The sequence below is a fragment of the Scophthalmus maximus genome, chromosome 10, assembly GCF_022379125.1.
Source record: "Scophthalmus maximus strain ysfricsl-2021 chromosome 10, ASM2237912v1, whole genome shotgun sequence".
Classification (NCBI taxonomy): Eukaryota; Metazoa; Chordata; class Actinopteri; order Pleuronectiformes; family Scophthalmidae; genus Scophthalmus; species Scophthalmus maximus.
The window spans coordinates 20,712,859-20,739,012 of NC_061524.1; the positions used below are offsets into that span (position 1 = coordinate 20,712,859).

Consider the following 26,154-nt stretch of genomic DNA (forward strand, 5'->3'; position numbering starts at 1 on the left):
GTTTCCCCACGTGATTTCCACGGAACAGGGAAGCGGATTATTTGAAGCCGTGTGGAAATCCCGCTGTGACGTAAGGAAGTGACACACGCTTATCGTGTCACGGGGGGTCACAAAAACCAAAAGCCATATTATGTCTTTGTAATATATTTTGGAGTTTTGGATTTGAGGTTTGGAGAGTTGGATCTTGTTTATTTAAGTCTGCTTTTTGTTACCTCAGTTATTAAATCCTCTTTTTTTCCTTCTCACCTTCATTTGACTCCTGCTCCTTCAAACCCTTGACACTTAAACCTAACTCTCCTATTTAACTATTATAAAAATATACTTGTTGATTTAAACGGATAGTACCTAATGTAAAATATATTTTAACCAATGTAAAATATCAGATAAAAGCATAATTTACTATAATTCTGCTGCTCTTGTATATATCAAATACAAGCTGCTGAGCTGGCTGCATTTGTTTTTATATATAATTGTACTTAGACCTAACTATACTATTTAACTATTATAAAAAATATACTTAATTTATTTAAATGAATAGTACCTCATGTAAAATATCAGATAGAAGCATTTTACCACTATGTAGCATATTATGCATATGCTACATGCAACTCTCCGGGGGGGGGGGGGGGGGGGGGGCAGCCACTGTAAGGAACCAAACATAAAACAGGTTTTTAATCAAACAGTAGCGTAACAGTAACGTTTGCTTCCCTCGTCACTAATGTCAAGATGATGAAGTTTAAAGATACAGTGTGTAATATTTTGAACTTTTTTTTTAACAGAAATTGAATATATTGTCCATAACTATGTGTCCATACATGTATAATCACGTCCAACAAAGAACCAATATTTTTTTTCGTCAACTCTCAATGAGTTAAATATAGTTACATGAGGTGGACCCGACCTCCATCATGTTGAATACGGTTCCCCCCCGAAACGGACTATATCGTTGAATATTCAGGGCTTCCCCGGAACCGGAAGAGGAATCAGCGGTCGCATCTCATCGTATTCCTGGTGTGAGAGTCCAGAAATCGAGTTCGACCAACGCCACTGTGAGAACAGGAGTTCGTCAGAGCTCTACTCCAAAATCCATCAAATGTGACTACTGACAAACTGACGACTGACTCAGATTTTAAAAACCAAAAAACAAACACATCAGGCAGTTTATCTGAAACAGTCCAGAGCACAGTACATGTATTTGAGATACTTTACAAAATATTTACATTGCATTAAAAAAAAGGAATAAGAGGGTGATTTTGAGAACCAGAGAAAGAAAAAAAACTAAACCAAAGGAAGGATTTAGTGGGGAATCATTTACTCTTTGTTGTTGTTGTTTTTTATAAAAGTACAGCACATTCAGCCAAATTGTTCCCAGTAAAAAACTGCAGCAGTTTGGATACTTAGGAAGTATAAATCATCTACAATGTCAAATGTTGGCCCAAAGCTTTGAGCAGCTCGGATGGAAAAGTCTCTGCTGGTGTGATTCCCGTTCAGCGGAGTGCCTCAGGGCTCTATACTGGGCCCACTGACATTTTCATCAGTTAGTGTTCTGAAAGAATTAGTCACAACTTTATAAAACTTTGTCATATACATATTTAGATATTCTTTAAAAAAAAAATGTAACCAGTTCTAATTTCGGCTGGAAAAACCATTGAGATGGACCCTGCGGTTGCCCCCAGGTGACTCTCTGACTATCTATAATTTCACTGTGGTCTTTGTCGCTCGTGTTCGGGCTCAGATTTTTGAACTGACGGGTCCTTTCACGAGACCCTGCTCTTTGCGCGTCACCGGCGCGTGAATGCTGCAGTCCCGCGCCTCGCAAATTCCTGGCACGCCTGCGATCCCGACCGTGCCGGGTGGGCCCACCTGACCAGGGAAGCCGCGAGGACCCCGGGGACCCTCCATGCCGTTTTTAGGTTCTGCTGGGTGACCCGGCAAACCTGGGGAGAGGAAACAATAACAGAGACGTCAAGGCGGGAACCTGCTGGTTGTAACGAGCAGGAATTATTTGAAACCATGCAGAAGTTGAAAAAAATTACTCTTAAGTAAACTGTTGACTTTGAAATGTACAGTTATCAAGATACGTAGCTTTCGTACCTGTGAGGCCTTGTGGTCCGTCTGGTCCTGGCAGGCCTTTACCGGGATCACCTGCGGCGCCTTTGGGTCCCTTTTGAGCTGTTGAGGAAAATGTAAAAACTTCTGAGAAAAGCCGAGATTCACTTTCACCTTCTTCTTCTGTTGTACAGGATGGAAATGAGCAAACAGAACCAAAAATACAGGGGGAGATTTTTAATTGAAAAGAAATTTATTATTTTTTAATTAAAAAAAGTAATCATTTTTTTATTTATATTTATTTATTTATTTTTAAAACTTAATAATTATCATTTTTTTATTTTATTATAAAAAAAAAATTGATCATATTTTAAATGAATTCTTTTATAATTTAGTTTAATAAAATATATAAAATAGTTTATTTATTTATTTTGTATTTAAACAATTCCATTAAATTTAGTGTTTTATTTTTTTATTTAAAAAAATCTGCGTCAAGTTTTTATATCCGTTTGTAAAAATTACGAAAAATGTCGTCAGATTCCTAATTCACATGCTCAAGATTTTTACTTATTAGCAGTTCATAACGTCTTTAAAAGAGTTGTCGTCTCTCAGTCAGTTCCCACAATTTGATGTTATTGCTGACGAACCTGTAGATTGAAGCTTCGTTATATTTCTGTCCATAAGCATGTGGAGTCTTACCTCTGTCACCCTGCTCGCCCTTCTGTCCCTCCAGGCCTCTGTCGCCCTGAACACCTCTGGCTCCTTTTGCTCCAGCTTTTCCGGCTTTACCCTGAAGGAGGAACGAAGAATTATTCCTTCTTGAAGCAGAGGAGCAGCGTGAATCACGGCGTCAGGACTTCTGCTCTGTGAAATACACGGCTGCATGTTTTTAACCAACGAGTCAAGAGGACTGCAGCATGTTTGAGCATGACCTACGGGTTTGCCGGGCGATCCCATTTGCCCGCGGACTCCCGGGGGCCCGATGAGCGTCCGGTTGTTAATGGGGCAGCCCTGGGAGCACTTGGCCCGGATGGAGGAGGCGTACTGGGAGATCTGGGCCGTCACCACGCCGCGACACAGCTGCAGGACCTGCTGGTCGCTCAGACCAGGACCCTGCAGGACGGAAACCATTCAGGTTGTATTTCCACATGTCAACATCCCACATTATACTTTTTATCTTCCTCTCAGTCTGAACATCAGACTTGAATTAGCCGACAAATAGGGTTACCCTTACCCTTTCTCACCCCCTAATATCAGTATCGTCAACGCCCTCAAGAAATCCATATTGGTCGCACTCTACTTTTAGATCACGTTGCGTTCACACCGATCTGTTTCGGTCCGGACCTTTCGGACTTTTCAGTTCGGTCCAGAGCAAAATAGCAGGTGTGAAATGTTTCTCGGACCAATGGACCAGAATTTGGTCAGACCAAAAGAGGAGGTCTGGGTCCGGACCAAACAGAACCATGGTTCGGTTAGTTAGCAGCGTGAAAATACTTTTTTTGGGACGGTTCGAAATTTCTTCGTCTTCCCGCCGAACTGACAAAACACGCCCGTCAACAAACCAATCAGAGTCAAGAATCAGGGAAACGCAGCCCACGTCGGTGATGGCGACGGGACGTAGGTTTGTCACGTAAGGTTCTTTAGTGTGCTCGCAACATGGCAACGTGAAACCAGGACTGACCGGATCAAATGAAGACAATGTAACAAAAACTCAAGCGTTGGTCCGGACTTTCCAGACAAAACAATCTCATTTTACAGCTGCCGAGTTTGTGGAAAGAGTCTTCTTCCTCTGATTGTGAAGGTGCATACTCAATATGCAAGATGATGTATGACTGAGACTGCAGACTCACAGAGGGACCTGGGACTCCCTTCGCTCCCGCTCGGCCCTTCACACCCGCCTCTCCGACCGGGCCGCGCTCTCCTCTGGTCCCTGGGATGCCGGGCGAGCCCACGGGGCCGGGGACGCCGTCGCGACCGACCGCACCTTTTGGTCCACGCTGTCGGCAGAGACGCAAAACATTTCAGATTAAGACTCCGACCATATGGAACATATTTCTTTAGTCCTGTTCGTATCACATATATGCATTTTGCCTGCTGTTCGACAATGGTTACTTCCACCAAGGAGGTTTTGTTTTTTGCAACTGGTCGGGATTATAATAAATAATAAAATAACACAGAACAGATTTCCGAGAAACTTGGTGGATGGGCCAAGAAAGAATCCGAGACTTAAATCCGGAAAATGTGATGGATCCAGGAATTTTTTATGTCTTTCTTTAATATGACTTCACGTGAGATGGTTTTCCAGAGCATAATTCATGGATCTTCATGAAAAAACAAAGTTTTCAACTATGACATTGGGTGTGTGTGTGCTTATGTAAAAATAAAACATAACCACCTGTCCTTTGTCCCCGTGGCCGCCAACGCGTCCCTGGAAGATGAGAAGGGGGAGAAGAAAACTTACTGGTGAGTAAATTCCAGCAGGTGTTGAAAGAGGAAGTGAAGAATGGGGGAAACAGAACCATGACGTTATCATCTGGCTGTAAACAAGCACAATTACCGTTTGACCTTTTCCTCCTTTAACGCCTTTCCTTCCTGCTGCTCCCTGCAGAAGAAGAAATAAAAAAACCCAGAGCGGGGCGAAGTTGTAGTCGGGAGGTTTCACAAAAAAACAGTGACCACGTTTCAAAGTAGTTGTTCCCCAACAGTCTTCAACTGCGTCCTCATTCCACACGCAGATGATCCAGAACATACACTTCTGAACGTAACACACTTTTCCTTTTTTCTCTCTGTTGTTGTGATCTCATCGGCATTTCACAGTTATTATTGAAGAGCTCACCTTGTCACCATCAGGTCCCGTCTCACCTTTGGCCCCCTGGATAAAAGAAACAACAAGGAGCTCGTCAGGTTAATGACAAAAACACAAATCCGGACTTAAACTGGAGTTATCCAGGGGTGGAAATACAAGAGAACTTTTAATTTAAGTTAATTTAAAATTAAAAAGGCTCATCTGTGTCCACATTAAGACACGGTGGAACAAACACTGCGATACAGTAGATATCATAAAAGCCTAGCTTGAACTTTGTACTGAAAAAGTGCGATTAAATATGAGATTAGAGTTTAGATCTTCTCTGTGGACGGAGAGAAGAACCACCTGAGGCCTGACATGAACTCGATATATATTCATAAGTGATCTGGATTTTGTGTTTTTGTGTGTTGTAACTCTGAGCGTTGTGTGTACACACCGGCTGGGCCTGCAGGCCCTTCGGCCCGGGTTTCCCTGGCACTCCAGCGTCTCCCTGTCCTCCTTCAGCTCCCTGATGGACAAAACACACAAAACACAAAAACAATCAATCAATCAACGCCATTCTAAATAATACAAATGATGTGAAAGCGATCTAGTTCTCGCAGTACGAGACAGGAACTGGAAGTAAAAGCTTCACTGGGTAAAACCCTTGAATATCCAAAATGTCAAACTTGGAGGAAGTATGATTAACAGCTCTATTTTGATTTAGTTAGTTTCTGACATATTTTTCTCTTGATATAATTGTCCGTTAAAACCCAGAGCTGCAGGTTTTTTCCCGGTAGTTAAAGTTTCAGAGTCAGTTTGACTCATGAGAATCACGTGAACAAGGTTTTTTTTTTTTAAATCAAATGTTTTCTCTGGGCTCTGTTAGTATAGTATTAAAATTAATCTCCAAAGCATATAGACGATACTCAGCTATAGTTCCCATTAAGTCCTGATGATAACAACCCTGATGGTCCTAATCTTCCACCCAGCAAAGTCTTGCAACACCCCAATAGATAATCTTGAGCTACTGTCTTCAAATGTATATTCCTGCGAAAACTTAAGGTGTTCAGGGTTGAAAATGCATAATCATGCGTGGATCTGGAGACATCTGACCATAGCACATGTACTCTTTCAGGAATCAAACCTGCGACTTTAGAATCAAAAGGACTGGTTTAATTTTTGATCACGGCGACATCCCGCTGCTCCCACTCACCACAGCGCCCACTCTGCCTCGAGGACCGGCCACACCTCGATCCCCTTTGCTCCCCTGAAAAGCAGAACAGATGTTATGATGCTGCTGAGTGGAGGTTTTCATGGTTCATCTCATGGTTTCATGTCTTATATCTGTATCTTTAATATCTTATATTTTCAGACCAAACTAATCTCAAATATTCCGTAATCCTCTGTATGTATTGAAAAAATTAAATAACCTAATCGATTAAAAGTATTCTATCTACATATCCATCTGTCTGTAACAAGGTGATGATGTAATCGCAGTAAGGAGCCAGAGTGTTCGATACCTTGACACCAAATTCTCCAGGCTCTCCCATCAGCCCCGGGACTCCTATGGGACCCTGAGAAGACAACCATCGGTATATGTTAAAAAATATGTTAAATAATATTCAGACGACTGGACAGCTTGTGGAGATTCATAATAATCTACTCACATCTTCTCCGGGGTCACCGTCACTGCCTGGCAGGCCGCCGTGACCTTCGCTGCCCTGAGGAGAGAAAACAAAAATGGGACGTGAGCAGAGAAGAAAGGTTGGACAAAAAAAGAGGACCAAAAACTTCTGAATTCATTATAAAAAATGTAAAAAAATCTAAAATGAGCACTTGAAGCTGTTTATTTTCTGCCTATTTGACAAAAGTTGAATTACTTTATTGATTCTTGCACTGCTACATGAATGTAATGTATTTCTGTCCAGATCACTCAGTCCACTGTGTGTGGACCAGTCAATACAGTACAGGTTGTGCAAGAACAACAGGCTCTGCAGCTTTTCCTTTTTTTATTTTTTTTGGCTTTATTCATCTGTGGCCAAACAGCCGCAGCTTTGTTGTAGTTGTTGTTTTCAATGGATATACCAAATGAGAAAAACTGTACCTGAATTACACATTTAGGATAAAGACATAAAAGTGTTTTGGTTTCTTTTTAAAAGGTCAGATGACTGAAACGGAGAGCATCTGGGTCACCTCAGAAACTATCTGCTGTAGTCATTCAGATCACGTGTCGCCAGTATGATCCCATAAATAAACATAGTAATCATACTTGTTGGTATCTATTTGCTTACAGTCTTTTCACTTTCTTTTTTTACTTTCAGTATTACACACACACACACACACACACACACGCACACACACACACACACATTACAGTCTAAATGAGGCAATGAGTTGAGTAAAAGCTGAAAAGGCTAATTCAGGTATTTTCTCCCGCTTGACTTGAACGTTTCATGGAGACAAGATATGAGAATCCGTCAGAACCTGCTGGAGGAGATATCTGGGAATATTCACAATCGCCGCTTCTTGTTCCTGACCCTTGAATGTCTCAGCAGAACATTGTGATGTCACGGTGAAGTCGACCTTTGCCGACCAATTAGCTGTGACAGTATGGAGGCTACTTATTGGGAAACTAAAACCCCTCTGCTGAGATTAGTGATGGAGCTTACGCTGCGTTCCATTATACCCAATTGCAATTTCTGGCTTGGAGGTCGGTCACTGCGAGTTCTACGATTATAATCCGAGGTACAATGGAACGCAGCATGAGAAGCAACCTCACGGTGGAGGATTAACTGAAAATGCGGGGAGATGCATCATCTGGGTGCTGGTACCTTTGGTCCGCCGGGTCCGAAGCCTCCCGGCTGTCCGGGGTAACCCTGCAGGGGGCAAACAGAGAATAATCTGCTCAGATTATCAGAAGGTGGAAAAAGAAACAAGAAACGAAGAAGTAAAATAACTTCAAAGACGACACAGAGAAGAAAAAAATGGCCGGAACAGTGAATTAGGGAATGTGATGCTCAATAGCTTCAATTTATTTTAGGTGCGCTGAGTTCACGATGAGAGGAGGAGTTTGAGGGGTCGTAACCTGTTGCTAGGTAGATGGAAAAAAACCCAATAACATGATGTCACAGGCTGTGTCATCGTTTGTCGTAACAAGAGAAACGACAACTTCATTTTTAGTGAAAAATGAATCAAACACATCAATATAATCTCCCCCATTGTGAAGACTACACACAGATGCCCTTGATGTTTCGGGGTCGAAGGTAAATTAATAAAAAAAATAATTAATTTGTGACATTTCACTAAAATATCACTTAATTTAGTTAAATGTTCCACCAGCGCTTTAAACGCAGCATAGCGTTCGCATCACCATATATATATTTAAAGATTTTTCCCAAATTACCATTTTGAAAGATCATTTATAGCCACACAAAGCTTTTTCCCAAAAAATATTTTGATCAGACTTATGAACACAACACTTTCTCACCATGTAGCCTCTGTCGCCGACGTCCCCTGGAAACCCGGGTGCTCCGGTCTGACCCTGTGGGAAACACACAACGGTGTGGAGTTCATGTACAATGTTCACACGTACACCAGGAGAGACAGGAAGTGCTTTTATTCTCCCCGACCTTCTGTCCGTCTCGACCCTGTGGACCCTCTTTTCCTTTGTCACCTCCAGACCCCTGAAGAGAGAACACACAACCACTAGAGTCATGAGGGAAACGGTCAAAACTGACGATTGAAAAACAAATTAGACTTAAGTCTAAATTCAAATTCAGGAAACAATGAATTAAAAATCTTTGTAAAAGTAGTATAAACTTTTATCTAACAACATTTATGTTTTTTGTTGTATTTATGTGTTATATACATGTTCTTGTCTTTACCTTGGAACCTTTACCTCCCTTCGGTCCTGGAGGCCCAGCATCACCACGAGGGCCCTGAAATAACACAAATAAATCATAATAATAAGAGAAAAAAAAACAAAGCTGACTTTGCAGTTTTTCAGTTGAGCCCATAAGGACAATAGTGAATAGACACTATGACCCAAAGTAAATAGGTTAATAAACACTGTAGGATGTGGTGGCGTGTTTATGGTGCTGCAGATTGCTGCAAATGTTTGATGTAACTATAATTGTTAAATGCAAATTAACAAGCAATAACATAAATGAATCTTTGCTCATTCTTCTTCAATACATGATGTCCATTTACAGTCAAACAGACCATAAAGCACCGGATGTATTGGGGTGCGTGGCTGCAGCGTGATTGACAGCTGGTACCGTTCAATCGGTGCATGGTTCAATCAGTTCAATCAGTTCAATCAGTTCATTTCATCGCATTTTCTCGAGATAACTGCTATTTCAAGTGAGTTATTTTAGTATCTCATGAAGACGTCTCCGTTATCTGGAGATGATTAATGCATGATCTTGAGATAATGAAAATAAAAAAGGCACCCAATGAGGTGATAAGAATATTGACGTCTGAAACATTAACAAATATGAACGCTCCACTCGTTCTCTGTTTCCCGCCATCTTCTCACCTGCCTCCATTTACTCTGAAGAATGTGATAAAAAGTGAATCACGTGTGGAATCTCACTAGCATCACAATAATTGATTTTAACCGGATTCACGTGATGAAATGAAGATGTGTCACAAACATAGTTTGTGCTTTTTCGGCGCAGTAAAGTGAGAAACGTTCAGTTTAGATTTGCGGCGAGTGTTTCCACCGCAGAGAGGTCAAGAGGTCGCTTGTGTTTCCTTACAGTCTCACCGGGAGCGCCGACTCCTCCGCGGGGTCCCTCCATGCCGACGTCGCCCTGTCGAGAGCGAGAGATGACAGGTGGAAATAAATGTCTGAAGTTAGTTATTACAATTTATCTCCAAATGAGATAAGTTTACGAAGAAAACTGTTTGTCAGTAGAAGTCGCACATTTAAAAAATGAAACCTAAACTTATAAACTAGCCTGGACATGATTATCAGCTTTTCACCACACGATCATCATGATCAGAAGATATCCACGACAGTCGTGATATCGTTAGATGATTAAACAAAAAAAAAACCTGCTACGCTGCTGTGAGAACCAGACCAGTTATTATTTAAGAAACATTCGAATATTTACACAATATTATCACGTGTATAATTATTTCTTTTTTTTTTCTGTGTCCATTTTCTGTGCTTTCTCGTGAATATTTTATCTAAAGGAGGAATTACGTAGTTTTATCTTAAATGGATAACAAACAACAAAAAAATTAACGGTTTTCTGAAAAACAAAACATTTTCTCAAATTCAGTGTGTGTGTGTGTGTGTGTGTGTTCACCTTCAGACCCAGCTCTCCATGCTGGCCCAGGTCTCCTGGAAGTCCGTGTTCTCCCTGTCGTCGACAAAATATAGATTCAGTTAAAAAAAGTTTATTTTATTAACTTGTTTGGTAATTTATCAATTTATTTTGAAGAATCTAAAACATTATAGACGGTTAATCTAGAATTTTACAAACAGTTAGGTGCTGGGGTTGTGCACGTTTTTTGCAGCTTCCATCGACTCAATCATTAATGTCATATATGAATGTATTTCAATAATAGTTTCAAGGTTCATAACCTGCCAAAAACCTCACCATGGCTCCAGAGAAACCAGAGGCTCCGTCGTCTCCCTCGGGCCCAACGTCGCCCTGCAAGGCAAGAGGTCAAAGGTCACATGCTAACATAAAGATCATCATCATCATCGCTGTCATCTACGTCGTCCATGAATACTCAACACAGACAGCAACACGTTTTTTAGAGTTTGTTAAAAAAAATTGTAATCAAATTTCTCAATTTGTTATAAATTTTCAATTTGCCTTTAGACATTGTTGCTTTATACAGCAGCAGCAATTAAAAACAACTGTATTTGAAATGTTGACGATATTTTTACTATTCTATAGAAAATGCATGGTAACAAAAAATTTTCTTTTTTTATATATAGTTTTCCTCTTTGTTGAAGATCTTGTCTTTGCTTTAATGTTTGTTTTTAAGCTCAGACTCTCATTTTCAGTTTCATTTTCACCTCCGTTTGGTTTTCTTCTTTTTTAAAAAAAGCAGTTATACTTGTACTTTCAGTTTCAGTTCATCTATGATATAACATATCTATCACAGAATTAACCCTGCACAGCATCCAATCGCTGAGATAAGATTAGATGAGAGGAACCTTTTCTTGCTCTATGGAAATTCTAAATTGACGCAGTAGTACATGATAGGGGAAACGTAATAATTTAGTAAAAGTAGAAAAGAAAAAGAATCTAAAGTAAATACGATAAAATAAACATACTTTCATATTTGCATTGCAAAAACAATAACAGATACTAGATACAATATTGTGCATTGTAGTTGTAAATGATTGTGCAGTTTGGTTTTCGGGATGGAGCCGTGCTGTGGAGTCTCTCCACGTTATTCCCTCACCACTGGTCCGGCGTCTCCTCCTCTTCCACGAACCCCTTTGGTTCCTTTATAACCCTGAAAAACAACAACAACAACAACAACTCAAGTGGCAAACTAATACTAATCTCCCACTGTGCTCTGACGATGGACATTATCCTGGTTTTCTCATCACATACATATATATATATATATATATATATATATATATATATATAAACATGTTAGTACTAAGACTCTCACCTCTCTGCCTTGAGTCCCTGGCTCACCGCTCTTACCCTGCAGGCCTCGGGATCCCTGGCGGCAAGAGAAGAATCATATCGGATTAAAGGAAAAGAAAACCCAATCAGTTAAATCAGCAGGTGTAGGCGAAAGGGGTCGGCAAAACAAAATGGGGAAGGGGGGTATGTGGAATCAAACTGCTCTGATGTAAATAAAGTTTATTATCATACTACTGTTATTATTGCAAACTAATCTCTGAAGGCCCAGTGTGATATTGTTATTCCCACGTTCACACCGAAATCCGGCGCGAATAATTACCGCGACAAGATTGCATACAAAGTCAATGCAAAGGCGCGACTGGGCGGGAATTTCGCGGTACTGACCCGGGCGACGGGAACGGTGTGACATGCGTGAAGCAAATCAGGCAAAATTCGCGGCGCGCCCCTTCGACCAGATTTGAAACATTTGAACTCGAGCGCCATATTCACGTGACGCGTCGACGCGATAGCCAATGAGCGTCGAGATCCTCCCTCCGTCACTGTTGTCAGACTTCCTGACGTTGTATCATGAACGGAGGATCACTATTGCCGCTTCGCGTGGGCAGAAATTTTTCGCGCCGCATTTCTGCAGCTGCGGCATCATTCGTGTTCACCTGCATCGAGTAAAGTGAACCCACGTGTACATTCGCCCGTTCCCTTCCGAGAAGGCGGACATCGGGAGAATCTCTTAGTGAGAAAAATTTGCTTCACGTTTGCTGTGAACGCCCCAATGAGGAGAACAGGATGATGAGTGCAGACGGTTCTGCGTAAATACATGAGGGGCAAGTAGGTGAAACGCCCCCATCAGTTCAAGGACAGTAATGTTTTCCATCTTGTCATTTCCGGGAGATGAAGTGACAGCGATTTAAGGAGTCTGTACCTTTGGTCCGGCGAAGCCAGCGAAGCCAGGTTCTCCAGGTTGACAGTCGCAGTCTGTCGGCCCCTCCTCCCCCGAGGAGTCCGTGTCCGGTCCTGCAGCGGGGAACTCATACGGGACCTAGAGCCCAATGACATCAGCAGTTAATGAAGCTCCCGGGTTAGAGGATCACCCGGCTCTGGTTATTCTTTATGTCTTTTTTCAACGATCGACAGCTCCGGAGCGGCTGCTACATGGACCCCCCCTCACCCACCCCACCTGCATGGTCTCCGTGTCCTCCTTGGCGTAGTGGGACTCGGTGGTGGTGGCGTAAGGGAAGGCGTCCTCTGTGATCATGGTGACCCGGCTGCGGCCGTGAGGGTCGTGGTCCCCCTCCTCGTGGCTGCGGCGGGTCGGCTCCGGAGGATACTCTGATGGCACAAAGTGAAGCAGCTCGTGGTCTTATTTGTCATCGCGGGGGGGTCGACCCGCCGGTCGGAGCAGGACCTGTGCTACAGCGTGGCTCACCTGGTGGAGGGGAGGCGACGACGTCATAGTGGTCGACCAAAGATCCTTCGTAGGTGTGATCTTCAGCTGAACAAGCACAGACTTATGGTGTGAGCGGCTCGTTGGTCTAGGGGTATGATTCTCGCTTCGGGTGCGAGAGGTCCCGGGTTCAAATCCCGGACGAGCCCTCGCATCACAGATAAATATGTCCATACAAAGTTTAAGGTGATGAGAAGGTCAGTTCAACAACAGGTGCCTTTGCAAATTTGGGTGATTCCTGGTAATGAAACCAATCCCAGATATAAGTTCTACGAGAAACACATCAGCACCTGTGTTTGGGACTGTTTTTTGAATATATTTCAGATTATTTTTTAAAATTAACCTTTATGGTTTATTATTGTAAGATTATCAGAAATCTTACAATAAATTTGGGACATATTTAACAGTATTTTTGACATTTTTAGACCAAACAATTCATGGTTGGTTTCATGCTTAATGCAGCAAACATATTCCAATTTGATATTTGGTATAACTGTTGGTTTTCCTACGGATGATAACTGATTTCTCAAAAGAATATACCAATGTCATTTTTTTCGTTTTCTTTCTCTATTAAACCAGGGATAAACAATTCTATTACAAACTTGCGTAACAAGTACACAGTATCATTTGTAAAAAAATGTGTCATGTGACAGACGGCGTATCGTGACCAGTGACTCTGACCTGAGTGGTGTCCGGAGAATTCGTCCTGGCAACGAGAGACGACGACACACAGCGTGAACACGACGAGCCCGGAGACGAGAGAGGCCTGGAAGCAGTATCATAGGTTATTTTAATTTTATTATTGAAATGTTGTGTCATATCAAATGCAAAAAAAATTAATAAAACATCAACATAATAAAGTACTAAAATGTTTGTTTGTCTTTTTGTTAGTTAGAAGGATTACGCAAAAACTACAGAACGATTTTCCATGAAACTTTTCAGAAGGGCGGCTCTTGACCTGAGAAACGGATCCAGAAAAAAGGCGGAGCCAGGAATTTCTTTTTACACTTTTCTATAACATGGTGAGATACGGGTGTTAAAGCGCAGCATTTTACTGTTGCAGGTGGAACTATAGTTGATCTCTGCTATTTGTATACATTTTGGGGAAATATTGGGTAATTTTAAGTTGCAAGAAACAAATCATACTGTTAAATTGTGACAACGTTTCACAATAGACACTAAGTACATTTACTCAAGTGAACTTCTGTGGTACTTTGCTTTATTAACTCCATGAAATGTTATATAGCAACTTACAAAGTTATCTGCAGATTGTTTGATTAAATAACTGCTCAAGGCCTCAGACAAACTTACAATGAGGTTTGTTACAAGTATCAAATATATATAGAGCCGATTTTTCTATTCGTCGATAATATCGACCAATATGAGCCTTTCAAAGACATATCGATATCAGAGTTTACGTTTGTGACGTGATATGAAAACATTTATTTAACAGAATGAACAATGCAGAGAAAAATGAACATTTTTGTTTTTAGATATCATGCAAAAATAATAAAATGATTATTTTCTTAATTCAAATTCTATATATTTGGTATTTGTGTTTGTGTTTTCTTGTTATTTCTAACAAAGTTCATGGTTTTAGAAATAAATGGTAAAATGTCAGGCCTCAATTACATTTCTCTGTCATAAGGTCATACAGGTTCGATAATGACATCTTGGGAATCATTGCCAATTAAAGGATATATATTTACAGTATATATACGTATGTATATATTTATCAGTCGATATATCAATGTCTGAAATTTAGAGTTGGGCTCTAATACGCATCACATACATAAACATAATACACAATACAATTAAATCTTCACTAAACCACAAAAACAAAGACAGAGATATTCTCATGTTGATACACAGAGGGGACACATGTTGGTGGGTGAGTTCTGCATCGTTCATCCACATGTTTAACGGGCTAAAAATAAAAAATTAAAACAAAAGGTGTAGTTTCATGTGCATGATAGCATCCCGAGTCATCAGACATCAGAAGAACGTGAGGAGCGACGCCTCCCGTGCCTCAGCGTCAAGAGATGAGGAGGTTATCAGTTGCTCAGGTGAGAGTTAGACGGACAGAGCTCTTCTCAGACTCATCTCACATTCCTGAGGCTTCACACTGCGAGAACCAAAAAGCTCTTTTAAACTGTTTTATCCCCCCGACCATATGATTTCCTTGATTTGGCGGGAACATTCTGAAAACTTCCATATTTCAACCCCCAAAAGTTCCAAACCAACTGCCCGGATCAAGTGCATCTCCTCTTCCTTATCCCAATGAGAAATTGAACGTTTGTTTCTCCATCTGTTGGCCGATAACAAGTTCACGTATCGGTTTCGTTATCGGGATTCAATTGTTTAAAATTTATATTTCAAGTTTGAAATATTTGGTTGGATTCATGTTTTCTTATTATTTATAGTTACTCATCATAGAGTTTTTATGGTTAAACTGTAAAATATCAAGCCTCTTTTACATTTCTTTGTCTTAAAGGTTTGATCTTTTTTCCAAACACATATCGGCCGATATATAAGTATATAATATCAGACTGACACAACTTCAACAATAATATCAAACCTTAAAAAACATAATTCATCTTCCACCAACAGTGTTTCTGAGGTTTGCACAATTCTTTTACTCTGCAAACTCTTCTGTGCTCGCCAAGATTTAAAATCTAACATTTGGAAATATATGAGACTAATTCTCTTGTTTTAAAAAGTACTTTACTTGTTTCTATCTATGGATTTTGGAATTGTCAAGATTTCTTCTCCAGTAAAAACATCTTGCGGCATGGACAGATACTTTCACTTGTATTAACTGTCATTTTTCTCATCAAATTCAGTTCATTGCTTCTATTCTTGATTTCCTGAATCCTTTTTCTGCAAAGAAATGTCACACACACTGAAGCTTGATGATTGATGAGTGATGCCAAACGATCCGCTGCCCCCGCGGCAACAGACGAGTCACACTGTGGTGAGAGTGAACCAGCAGGACCTGAGGGGCAGAGAGGGGACACGCTGCCCCCGCGTTCTGCCCCCAATTCATATTTCATACCGACGCATTTTGATGCACGATGAAAATGCAGAAAATAAAGAAAGAACAAAAGTCACACAAGAGCTCACAATTTCTGGACATTTCAAGGAAAAGAAATTCTTCACTTCAAAAAAGAAAAGAAAAGACAAAACATAAATTTAACAAACAAGAAGGAAAAATGCCAAAGGCAGCAAAGTAACCGAGTGGTTACCTCGTTCAAAACCTGAACGTGACGTATGAAGCCCAGATGGTTTCAAAAAAAAGTTGTCTCTGTTGTTCTGAAGAAAGTGGAACATGAAGATCTCCTCTCAAGTTGTAATTAATACAATGTAAAGACCAAATTCTTTCAATTTGTTTTCTCGTTTTGGACATATTATATCGAGGCGTTTCGGCGAGCTTCTCCCTGCAGGTCGGCCGATTGGTACATAGATAAACTTATTTTTACATTATCGATTCATCGCGATTTTGTCGATTACTTTCTCGATTAATCGGTTAGTTGTTTGGTCCATAAGATGGTGAGAAGTGTCCATCGTGTTCCTCAAAACTCTAAGGCCATGTTTTGTTTGGTCCACACACCAAAGAGACTTAGTTTACTGTCACAGAGTAGCAAAGAAACCAGAAAATAGTCATATTTAAGAAGCAGAAATCAGAGAACTTTGACTTGAACTTTGAACCGATTACTAATCGATCAACTGTCGCAGCGGCTTCAAAAGACGGAATCCTGCTGTGGCAGACGCCGACTCAGTGGAACCGAGGGAAAGAAAACCATTCCCCTGATGATGGGAATAAAAATAATCAACCAATTCGGACTGAAGACGGTAAAATAAAAACCCTTATTACCTTCATCTACCGTTAGTTCAGCTGAACCTGGATAGTTTTCTATGACAGGTTGACTTCTCCTCAGCTGTACCGACCACCAGACTGCAGGGGCCCTGGGGCCAAAAACCCAGAACATCCCCACCACTCACCGTGTCGCTGGAGGCTCCCATGGTTCTGCAGAGCGAGTCGTCTCAGACCAGACCAGGATGAGACGCCTAAAAACCAAAAAGACAACCTCCGACCTGATTCAGCTTTGTCCCTGAGCACTTCTCCCTCACAGCGTCATCCCTCCGATGGCTGCTCCCCGTGTCCACGATCCCTGAGGTTCCCGGGCTCTGACGGAATCCACTCTGCCTGGTGTTTCCTTCGGCTTCCCTTCGTTCCTCTGTCTCGGCTTCTCAACAGGGTGAGAAATACCTGGACCAGGATCGAGCATCAGCAGAGAGGGAGAGACAGAAAGAAAGAGAGAGAGAGAGAGAGAGGTGCTTGGATTTGTGCAGAAGTTCCAAGAAAGTCTTAAACTTTACAGCTGCAACATTCTTTTTGTTGCACGATATATTGTCCCAGAATTTTTAGTTTTACACTGAATCATGTGGGCTTGATCATGCGTGTGTAGGTCCCACATGATTTGTTGTAGCTGCTGGGAGAAATGTCATCCATATTTTCTGACATTTTATAGACCAAACCAGTGATTTATTAATCATACGACGAGAACAGATGAGGGGGCAGAAGCAGCGAGACTTTGCTGGACTGTTGTTGACACATTCATTCTTATGTCAATAAACACGCGTTGACAAAATTGCGGTTATTGAGGTCAATAAAGATTATTCATTTGATATTCAAGTATCGTACAATAAGTCAATAATGTAGTCATTGCGAGTCCTGATGACACATTTTTTATTCAGTTTCAAGTCAACTTGTTGCCATTAGCAAGTTCCAAACAGTTGCTACAATCAATATATTTAAAAAGAAAAAACCTTCAGCCACATTGTGATAGAGTCTTCGCGTTTGCTAAAGGATCCAAAACGTTTTTCGCTTTCTCGGAGCAAAGCAGTCCGTCTGCTGAGAACTGTATATACGCTTGTCGCCTGAACGTGCACAACGAAAGTGGCTTCGACCGAGTTTCTGCATATATATATATATATGTGTGTGTGTGTGTGTGTGTGTGTATACAACACACACAAGTTGATCATGAGCCCTCCAATGGTTTCCATTTAGATTGGATCAACAAAAATTGCAAGACTGTGATTTGTGTTTTTAAAATGTTGACCTAAGAAACATCCTTTTTTCCCCCATTCATTCCAAAATTTTATTTCTCGACAAAAAAATAAATAAATTGCGACTCAAACTACAAGTTAGAAAATTTACAATTATTCCTTAAGACTGCAGAAATCCTGTGTGAACCCTCCTGTGACTTTTGACCCTGTGGTCAGAGTGACACTACTGTCCAACATTCCAAGTGGTCTGTTGGAAATCGCTCTCAGCCAATCAGGAGGAGGCGGGCGGAGTCTTGTTGGAGACATGACACTGTAAAACTGAGGTTTTCCAATCAAATTGTTTTTGTGAAGCACAAAAAAAGCAAAATTTTTCCCCAAGTGGTTCTCTCTCAGAAATTGTATTCCTCATTTATAACGTTTTCCAAAATCCCACATTTATATAAAATGTGTTATTTGATGAGGTCTGACGTATTTTGACCTACAAAGGCCATGGTGACCTCTGACGTCATCTGTTGACGTCACTTCTCCTTCTCCCTCCCTTCCTTCTTCTTCTTCTTCTTCCTCTTTCGCTCATGCTGGTGGTCGCTGGGGGAACGTGAATCCCTGCGAAACGAAAAAAAAAGAAAAGAATCAAAACTAAACATAAGAAAGCACTTCAAAAGGTGTTATGTTTGTTTGTCTCGTCTCACCGCTCCCTCTTCTTCTTCTTCTTCTTCTGCGTGCTCTCTTCGTCGTGGCTTCGCTCGTCGTGGCTGCGACGATGTCTGCCGTGGGAGAGGCGGGACTCTGAGGATGCCGATCTCCTTTCGCTTAGCCGGCGCCTGACAAGACGTTAAAAATTAAATATAAAAGTCACTAACGATCATTCACTTCCTCTTAAATCGACAACATGACACCAGATAGACGGGGGAGGTCAGGGGTCACAGGCGTTTCCAGGTTACCGTTGGGAGGAGCGTTCCGATCGCGCGGACGACTCGTCCTCGTCCTCCCTCCACTGTCTGGCGAGCTCTCCCGAGTGGACGTTGATCACCTCTCGGATCACCTGCAGGGTGAAATACGAGTCCGATGTTAAAAAAAGAAAATTGATTCAAACAGGAAAGATTTCAATGCCAGCCTCTTGCCAGACAAGACGCAATATCTAGGAAAACAAACGCACGCTGAGAATTGGTACCTTGCTCATGAGAGAGTTGCTGTGTTTCCATCAACCTATGTTACGCGCTGGGCTTTAAATGACCTTTCCCGATAACCGGCCAATGTGGCTAGTCGATTTAGAGTTACCAGCCAATCAGATTTTCCACTAGCCAAATTTTTCCCAGGGAAAATAAACCAGATTATGATTGCCCACTGAATACGTTATAGTATCCATGTTTCTTTAAATTGTTTCGCGTAATGCAGATATACATTAAAATGGTAAATATATATATACATATATATATATATATGTATATATATATATATATATATATAATTATTTGTTTCTTTGTCAAATACGAGCCTCTCACGACCCCACAGACATTTAGAATTAAAAGTCCTTGTTTTCTTCTTTGTTGTGAACTTTAAAAAGGTTGGTTTAAATTCGCTCGACATTTAGATGGAAACGTAGATATTGAATCCTTTCCATCCCGTAGCTACGTCATCGGCGTTAGTCTGGTGTTTCAGACTGTCGTGGGTTCTGGTTTTTCCGCCGCGCACTCCCGACGAGTGAGAACCAAGCCAAGCAGTTTCTTTTTCAGTAAAGACATACAAACAGACTACGGGCAGAGGAGCGGCTGAACGCCGTCCTGACTCGCACCTCAGTGTAGGACTTCTTGGTGATGTGAACGTTCTTGGCCCGGTACGACTGACGCCGCCTCTTGTAGTCCCTCATCTCCGCCATCAGCTCCAGGTGAGTCTTTGGTTCGTTTTGTCCGTCGTCTGCAAACACAAAAAAAGAGAAACCAGAAGAAATTTCATAAAACCATAAGACCAAAAGTCTACAGACAACGGCAGAGAGGCACATCCCACGTGAAAAGTCTTACCCTTCTGAAGTTTGGACACCAGGTCTACGTAGAGGTCGTCGTTGGCTGACGAGGCCGCCGCTTCCTGTTGGCGGACCACACCGACCACGTGATCGTACAGAGCCAGTCGGTCGGCCACGGTGAGGTCGCACACGGCTCGCTTGTGGTTCTGCGGCACGTCGACGGGCTGGCCCGAGTACTGACCTGATGGAAGAACCAGAGAGCGTTTAACACACATCCAGTCACTCATCTCTCACTCACTCACACACACACACACACAAGCCTGGACGTGGGTCCACAGAACCGAGTCCAGATGCTACCGTTCCTGCATCGTCTGTGTGAAAACAGTTGTTTTTACATTCATACATTCATTTTTGAATAACAAACGCACACATAGGCCTCGTCACGATAACTACTTTTTGTTGCACAATATATTGTCTGAGAAATTATAGCGATAAACAATATTAGCTTCCTTTTGAGACCATCTTTTTAATACTGAATCATGTGAGTTCGCAGTAAATTGGTCCTAAACGACTTGTGTCCCTGCTGAGGGAAATGTAATCCAGAGTTTAGCCTCGGACCAAACAAAGCAAGTTGGAGACATGGTGCCTTTTAGAAATATACTAAGAAATCCATATTTTCTGACACTTTATTAACCAAACCAGTGATTTATTAATCATACGAGTTAGACAGATGAGAGGACAGAAGCAGTGAGACTTTGCTGGACTGTTGTTGACATTTATTCTTATGTCAACACACACGCAGCTCAACACAATGGCTGTTATTCAGGCCAACAAAAATGATTGATTTCATATTCATGTATCATACGATAAGTCAATAATGTAATTATCGTAACAGGCCTACACAAACACAAAAGGCAAACAGTCTCCAATAGTGTGAGATCACCATTTAACTCGCCACAGAATATACGTTCATGTAGATTTCACTTCCCCCAAAAAATCTGTAACTCTGGACGTTCACATTTACAACTGGCAGAGTTGTGTAGTTTTGAGATGACGTTACAACAAACCTGACTCTGATTGATTTGTAGACAGGCGTCTGACATCCGCGTGTTTTCAGTTCGGCGAGAACTTTCGTTTCCACTCTGCCGTCCTCTCATATCCTCTCTCTCTCATCCTCTCAGAACATGACTTGTACATATCAGCACTTCTAGGCGTTTTTTCAAGTTGACTTTTTTTTATCTTTTAGTCTCCTCCTCTCACCAGGTGCTACCGCCGCTCACATTTGCACTTATTCCGGTTCTTTTTCTTCTTCTATGACAGCTCGCTGCCTCAACTTCCTGTCATTTGTCCAAAAGTCCGAACCATCCCAAAAATTGTTTCCAAACTGCTAACGAACCAAACCATGGTTCAGTTTGATCCGAGGTCCGAGGAAACTTTCACACCTGTGATTTTTGGTCGGACCAAACTGAAAAGTCAGAAGGTTTGGACTGAACAAGGCCGTGGGAAAACGCCCTGAGAATACGTTTGGAAATCAGACTATGTTCTTGTTGTTTTGAAATCTTTGCTTGACACGGAGTCCATTTCACAGATCACACCATTATCTGATAAAGATGCTCAACAAGTTCCTCTAAAAACTGCTCTTTTATGTTTTGGAGGGACTGAGGTTAATGAATGAGTGATCACAGCTTTTCACTGGAATCAGTTTAGCTGTGGACTTTCAAAGAAAAGAGGAAGTGACATTTCTTATTTGTTGACATTTAAATTTATGCAACACATAAATAAAGTTTGTATAAATGTTGACTCACAGCTCTGAATGTATGTGGTGGACTTTCCCCAACACGTACAGGGAAAAGTGTGTGTGTGTGTGTGAGAGAGAGAGAGAGAGAGAGAGAGAGAGAGAGAGAGAGAGAGAGAGAGAGAGAGAGAGAGAGAGAGAGAGAGAGAGAGAGAGAGGGGGGGGGGGGGGGGAATCCCCCGGCCCTGTGGTTAGAAAGGATATGACATTAAAGGATACTACACGTAAATCAGGAAAGCCTGAACCAGAGCAGCAGAACTGTCTAGAGCCCATCGTCTCTCTATTACTCACCCCTGTCGCTGCAAACAGAACAAATAACACACACACGTCAGCAGAAATAAGACATTAAGACATTACACAAAGACTGCAAATAAAAGTATTTGAACAGCGACAGAATCTTTCTATTTAAATGGAATTACATTTGAGGAGCAACGGAGGAGCATGTCGGTTCAGACCAAACAAATGAGGGCTGAGCTCAAAACAAGCTTCTGGTGACACCTACTGGCCGTTTATAAAACCTGGAATCTCAGACTAACTCTTCTCCCTCCGTGTCTAATGGAAAAAAGCTCAATTCCGCTGATCAGAGGAACCGGGTCGTGTGGTGAACCATTATAAAATGAGTTGATACCTTGCCAGAAGACTCCTTCCATCCTCATCAGCGGCGCAGCAGATCTGGCCTGGAGGATCACCTGGTGCTGCGTGGGTTTGTCTGCACGAAGGGAAAAAAAGACACGTCGACCAATTTCAGAAACAGCAGCTAAAAAAATGGCACAAACACAAATTTAAATTGTCGATTTTAAAAATCACAAAATTCTGTATAATGGCCACTTAATGAAACTTTGTTTTAGACCGAACTCATCGTCAGGATTGAAAAACAATCTTTTTAAATGAAGAGATCATTTAAAAAGATTGGAAATACAATCCTGACGATGAATTCGGTATAATAATACTTATTAATTAAGTTCTACTTGATAGTTTGTTTACCATCAGTACCTGCTGGAACATCGAATGACAACATTACTAAAAACATTATTGTTCATGTTCTATATCTTTACAAATATGTTCTTCGGACAGCAATCACGGAAAAAAAACTCTAACGAATAAAAACAACAGTTTTTCCGAACGTCCAGATTTTGGGAGAAGCGTCAATTTTCTTCACAGGTCTTTGGGAACAAATACACCGTCACAATTTCATCTCATGTTAGAATCTCAAATGGAAAAAAAGAGAGGATGGATCCAGCCAACTGTGAATAGTGGGAACATCAATTATCAATAATAACAACTCACCCATTGCAAAGCTTTTGACGCTGCTGTTCTCGTAACACACGGAGGGGTCGTACATCTCCGCCTGCAAAACAGAGGTTCTTTTAATGTGGAGAGCTGCAGCAGTTAATTGACTAGTAATCGACTACTAAACTAAAAAGTCAACATTCTCTGATTTGAGCTTGTTGAATGTGAATATGTCCTGGCTTCTCTGCTCTTCTGTGACAGTAAACTAAATGTCTTTGCTTTTGTGGACAAAACAAAAACAATCATCTTGGGGGTTTGGGGAAACACGATTGCCATTTTTCACCATTTTTATGGGCCGAACAACAACACTGATTATTCGATAAGGAAAGTACTGGTTGGCTGCAGCCCTCGGGGCTCATCGCTCCTGCTGCTCTACCTGCTCCTCTGGTGAGTAACCCATCTGTCGGAGGCGGCAGGAGGCTTTGTGTTTCTCCAGGCTCCTCGCCGGGACTCTGTGGCCGGCGTCGTAGGGACACTGCTCCATCGCTTCCTGAGAAAGTGCCACAAATTCGATCAAAAACACACGATCACACGTCCCAGTGCCTGTATGAACTGATGTGGTAGACTTTCAATTAGAGCTGCAAAAGTTAATCCATTAGTGATCGACTCCAAATATTTTTGCTAATCGATTAATCGGCTCTTCAAGTTGTTTGGATGAATTATTTTCTCCCGATATTCTCTGATTTCAGCTTCCTACGTGTGAATATTTGCTGGTTTGTTCGCTCCTCTCTTCACAGTTAAGTTAAATATCTTTGGCGCGTGGACTAAGACAAACATCACATTGAGGGGTTCGGGGAAACACGATCGGAAGCTGAACATCCTTTACGTCCATTGGTGGAAGAGGTCGCAGAAGATTTACATGGGAGTATGGGCATTCGTGTATTTATTATGCTACGGCTAACGTTAGCTGACCGTTACCTGCGTGTGGTCCTGCGACCACCCCAACGAGTCAAACATGTCGCCCAGCTGCCTCTTGCAGTCGTCGGTGAACTCCGCCAGCTCCCGCAGACGCTCCAGTCGGTCCTGGAGAGTCCGCGTCCCCGGCGAGTCCGCCATCCTCGGGCTCTTTTAGATCCAGAGTCAGCGGGGAACGGGCGGTTTGTTCGATGTCGGCGGTACTTCCGCTCGCCGCTGCGACATTCAGCGCAGGTTGATGACGTCGGCGGGGCTGGGCGGGAAGGCGGAGCACAGGAGGGGGCGTCTTCTTCTTAATCTTGCTCAACGTTGTTTTTATGTTCATTTTATTATCCACAACAAGACTGGGAGCGAGCAAACAACAATGATTACAATTAATTCCACAATGTTGAAGAAAAAAAAGGCCAGCTAAACTCCAGTAAACACAGGGGAGCGAGGGATTACTTCCTGTTATTTCCTGAAATGTTCAACTGTTTCTGTTATTGTGGATGTTTCCCTATGATGTGAAGTGTTCTATAAAGGTCGCTGTGGCCTCTTGCTTTTTTTTATCACTTGTTCTTTCATATTTTGTTTCCTTACATTTAAAACATACCTATTCCGATTTGGATTGAGTGGCGACTTTGGCGACTTAATATTGATTTCAACAATTTCTTCTTGGACTGCTTCTTTTGCAGCTTGATTTACTTTTTTTTCTTCTTTTTTTTCCCTGGATACCAGAATGTGCTGGGAACGGGAACCATTATGTGATATTTTTCACCTTGTTTATAAGAATTCTTGAGTTAGCAAACATGATTCCATAAAGCTATGTGGCAGAAAATAGATGGAATATTTATTCTTTTTTCATCTTTTTAAAAAAAACTCTAACCTAGAACCTTTGACTTTTATTTACAAAAAGCACATCAAAGACACACAACAATAACCATAGGGTACATATATATAATACAAAGAATTACAACAATATGATCTAGAAACGCACTCAGAGATGCATGCTAATTTTCTTTCCCCCCCCTATAGTTTCCCATTTCATCATCCACATGTTAAGTTTTGCAATATCATTGAAGACAATGTGTCAATATTTATTGATACAGTGTTGTATCTTGTGATAAAAGAAACACCCGATGACAGGTGGAGCCGCTGACTCTTCAGAGACTGTGACACCAAGTCCTAGACAATGAATCGTCACAGAGCTGGACCTAATTCCCCGCCCAATCACCTTTACCCAAAGGTTGAATCTTAATTAGCTCCGTCTGGTGGTCATTGCAAAAACAACCACGCTCTGGTAAGTAAAGTGCTGACTTCAGGGATTGTAACATCAAGTCTTAATTAATCTGCAACTAATTTGAAGACTATTTCAATTGTAAATGCATGTATATGTCCTTTCAATGTATTCCATGTATGTTTCAATGTAAAACTTTGTTCCCATGCATTGAACTTGACCCCTAACCAAATTGCTAAAATCAATCCAAATTGGATTAAGAATGTATGAGTTGTCGCTGTGAAAGACTTACAGACGGACAAACGTCACCGGTAACAATATGCCTGATACCGCATTGCGCCAGAGTGATAATATCTTTGTCAACCGGGAACACTGAAAGTCACACAGGGACTGTTGCCTCACAGCAGCTCAGGATCCAGCTGATCATCTGTATATAAGTCCTCGGTTCTGAGAAGAGAAAAGACAACAAACACATGCCTGTAGGATTGTGTATCATACTGTTTCTGTGTGTCAGACACTAAGGTAACGAGCTCTACAATTGAAAGAAGTTTAGAAAATACACCTGCTTAGAAGAGGTGAGAACACATGGCATTAGAGGTAGGATGATTATAATTGGCATAATAATTTGTGCTGTGCTTACATAATTTCTAGAGTGTCTTCAACAGCGACCTCCTCCACCACCTGCACTCCCACTACCAGGTTCCTCCTCACTGCATGAAGCAAACACAAGAAAGTTCTCACGTTACCGTTACTTGGTGGTGAGTGGATTTTGTGCCCGTTTAAACCTTCACAAAATACTAAGATAAAATACAAGAAACATCAGAGCACCACTCACATCCGTGGTAAAAGTGTGGAGATCCAGGCCAGCAGGGAACCGAACCTTCTGGTTCTCTCTGCCCACAATTACATACACATCTTTGGGTTTCAATCCCCGGACCCTCCCAGCAGTGACCGCCAATTACATGCCGGGGAAAGTCTCCCTGATCCCAATCGATCATTGCTAT

General features: G+C 41.6%; 2 protein-coding genes, 1 long non-coding RNA gene and 1 other non-coding gene across 7 annotated transcripts; 2 read left to right on the plus strand and 2 right to left on the minus strand.

Annotated features, from left to right (window-relative positions):
- Positions 1-1,127: 1,127 nt before the first annotated feature.
- zgc:113232 (uncharacterized protein LOC541546 homolog) lies at positions 1,128-17,044 on the minus strand. 2 transcript variants are annotated; one of them, XM_035607551.2, is made up of 26 exons: positions 16,907-17,044; positions 13,586-13,670; positions 12,887-12,952; positions 12,638-12,789; positions 12,383-12,499; positions 11,486-11,539; positions 11,267-11,320; positions 10,447-10,500; positions 10,153-10,206; positions 9,598-9,651; positions 8,722-8,775; positions 8,467-8,520; positions 8,325-8,378; positions 7,669-7,713; positions 6,505-6,558; positions 6,358-6,411; positions 6,051-6,104; positions 5,292-5,363; positions 4,886-4,921; positions 4,607-4,651; positions 4,445-4,477; positions 3,900-4,046; positions 2,986-3,162; positions 2,749-2,839; positions 2,095-2,172; positions 1,128-1,937 (listed from the first exon to the last, which is right to left on the minus strand). In XM_035607551.2, exons 1-26 carry the CDS (start codon positions 16,925-16,927, stop codon positions 1,732-1,734), a joined length of 1,965 nt encoding a protein of 654 aa, XP_035463444.1. In that variant the 5' UTR covers positions 16,928-17,044; the 3' UTR covers positions 1,128-1,731. The 2 variants fall into 2 exon arrangements, with proteins under 2 accessions (XP_035463444.1, XP_035463445.1); XM_035607552.2 differs by lacking the exon at positions 12,887-12,952.
- LOC118284700 lies at positions 4,046-6,973 on the plus strand. The gene is made up of 2 exons (XR_004784920.2): positions 4,046-4,512; positions 6,317-6,973. It is a non-coding gene; the product is annotated as an uncharacterized LOC118284700 (long non-coding RNA).
- Positions 12,982-13,053, plus strand: trnap-cgg. Its single transcript has one exon. It is a non-coding gene; the product is annotated as a tRNA-Pro (tRNA).
- Positions 17,037-24,172, minus strand: snrnp48 (small nuclear ribonucleoprotein 48 (U11/U12)). Of its 3 annotated transcripts, none has more exons than XM_047334920.1 (10): positions 23,938-24,172; positions 23,396-23,509; positions 23,017-23,077; positions 22,358-22,438; positions 19,993-20,175; positions 19,767-19,888; positions 18,916-19,016; positions 18,664-18,795; positions 18,457-18,577; positions 17,037-17,174 (listed from the first exon to the last, which is right to left on the minus strand). In XM_047334920.1, exons 1-9 carry the CDS (start codon positions 24,073-24,075, stop codon positions 18,493-18,495), a joined length of 1,017 nt encoding a protein of 338 aa, XP_047190876.1. In that variant the 5' UTR covers positions 24,076-24,172; the 3' UTR covers positions 17,037-17,174; positions 18,457-18,492. The 3 variants fall into 3 exon arrangements, 2 of the variants coding, with proteins under 2 accessions (XP_047190876.1, XP_035463501.1); XR_004784910.2 differs by lacking the exon at positions 17,037-17,174 and adding an exon at positions 17,638-18,351 and having other exon boundaries at positions 18,387-18,577; XM_035607608.2 differs by lacking the exon at positions 17,037-17,174 and having other exon boundaries at positions 17,638-18,577.
- Positions 24,173-26,154: the final 1,982 nt, after the last annotated feature.

Bases quoted from the DNA above. Each gene is read 5' to 3' on its own strand.
- zgc:113232 (XM_035607551.2), bottom strand. From the start codon at position 16,927: ATGGGAGCCTCCAGCGACACG. The intron at 11,321-11,485 runs GTGAGAGTCTTA...GTTGTTTTTCAG, and splicing joins CAGGGACTCAAGGCAGAGAG to GGTTATAAAGGAACCAAAGG. The intron at 8,776-9,597 runs GTAAGGAAACAC...GTGTTATTTCAG, and splicing joins TCGGCGCTCCCGGTGAGACT to GGCCCTCGTGGTGATGCTGG.
- snrnp48 (XM_047334920.1), bottom strand. From the start codon at position 24,075: ATGGCGGACTCGCCGGGGACGCGGACTCTCCAGGACCGACTGGAGCGT. The intron at 18,796-18,915 runs GTAACCTGGAAA...ACGTCTTGTCAG, and splicing joins TCGGAACGCTCCTCCCAACG to GCGCCGGCTAAGCGAAAGGA. The intron at 18,578-18,663 runs GTGAGACGAGAC...TTCGTTTCGCAG, and splicing joins AAGAAGAAGAAGAGGGAGCG to GGATTCACGTTCCCCCAGCG.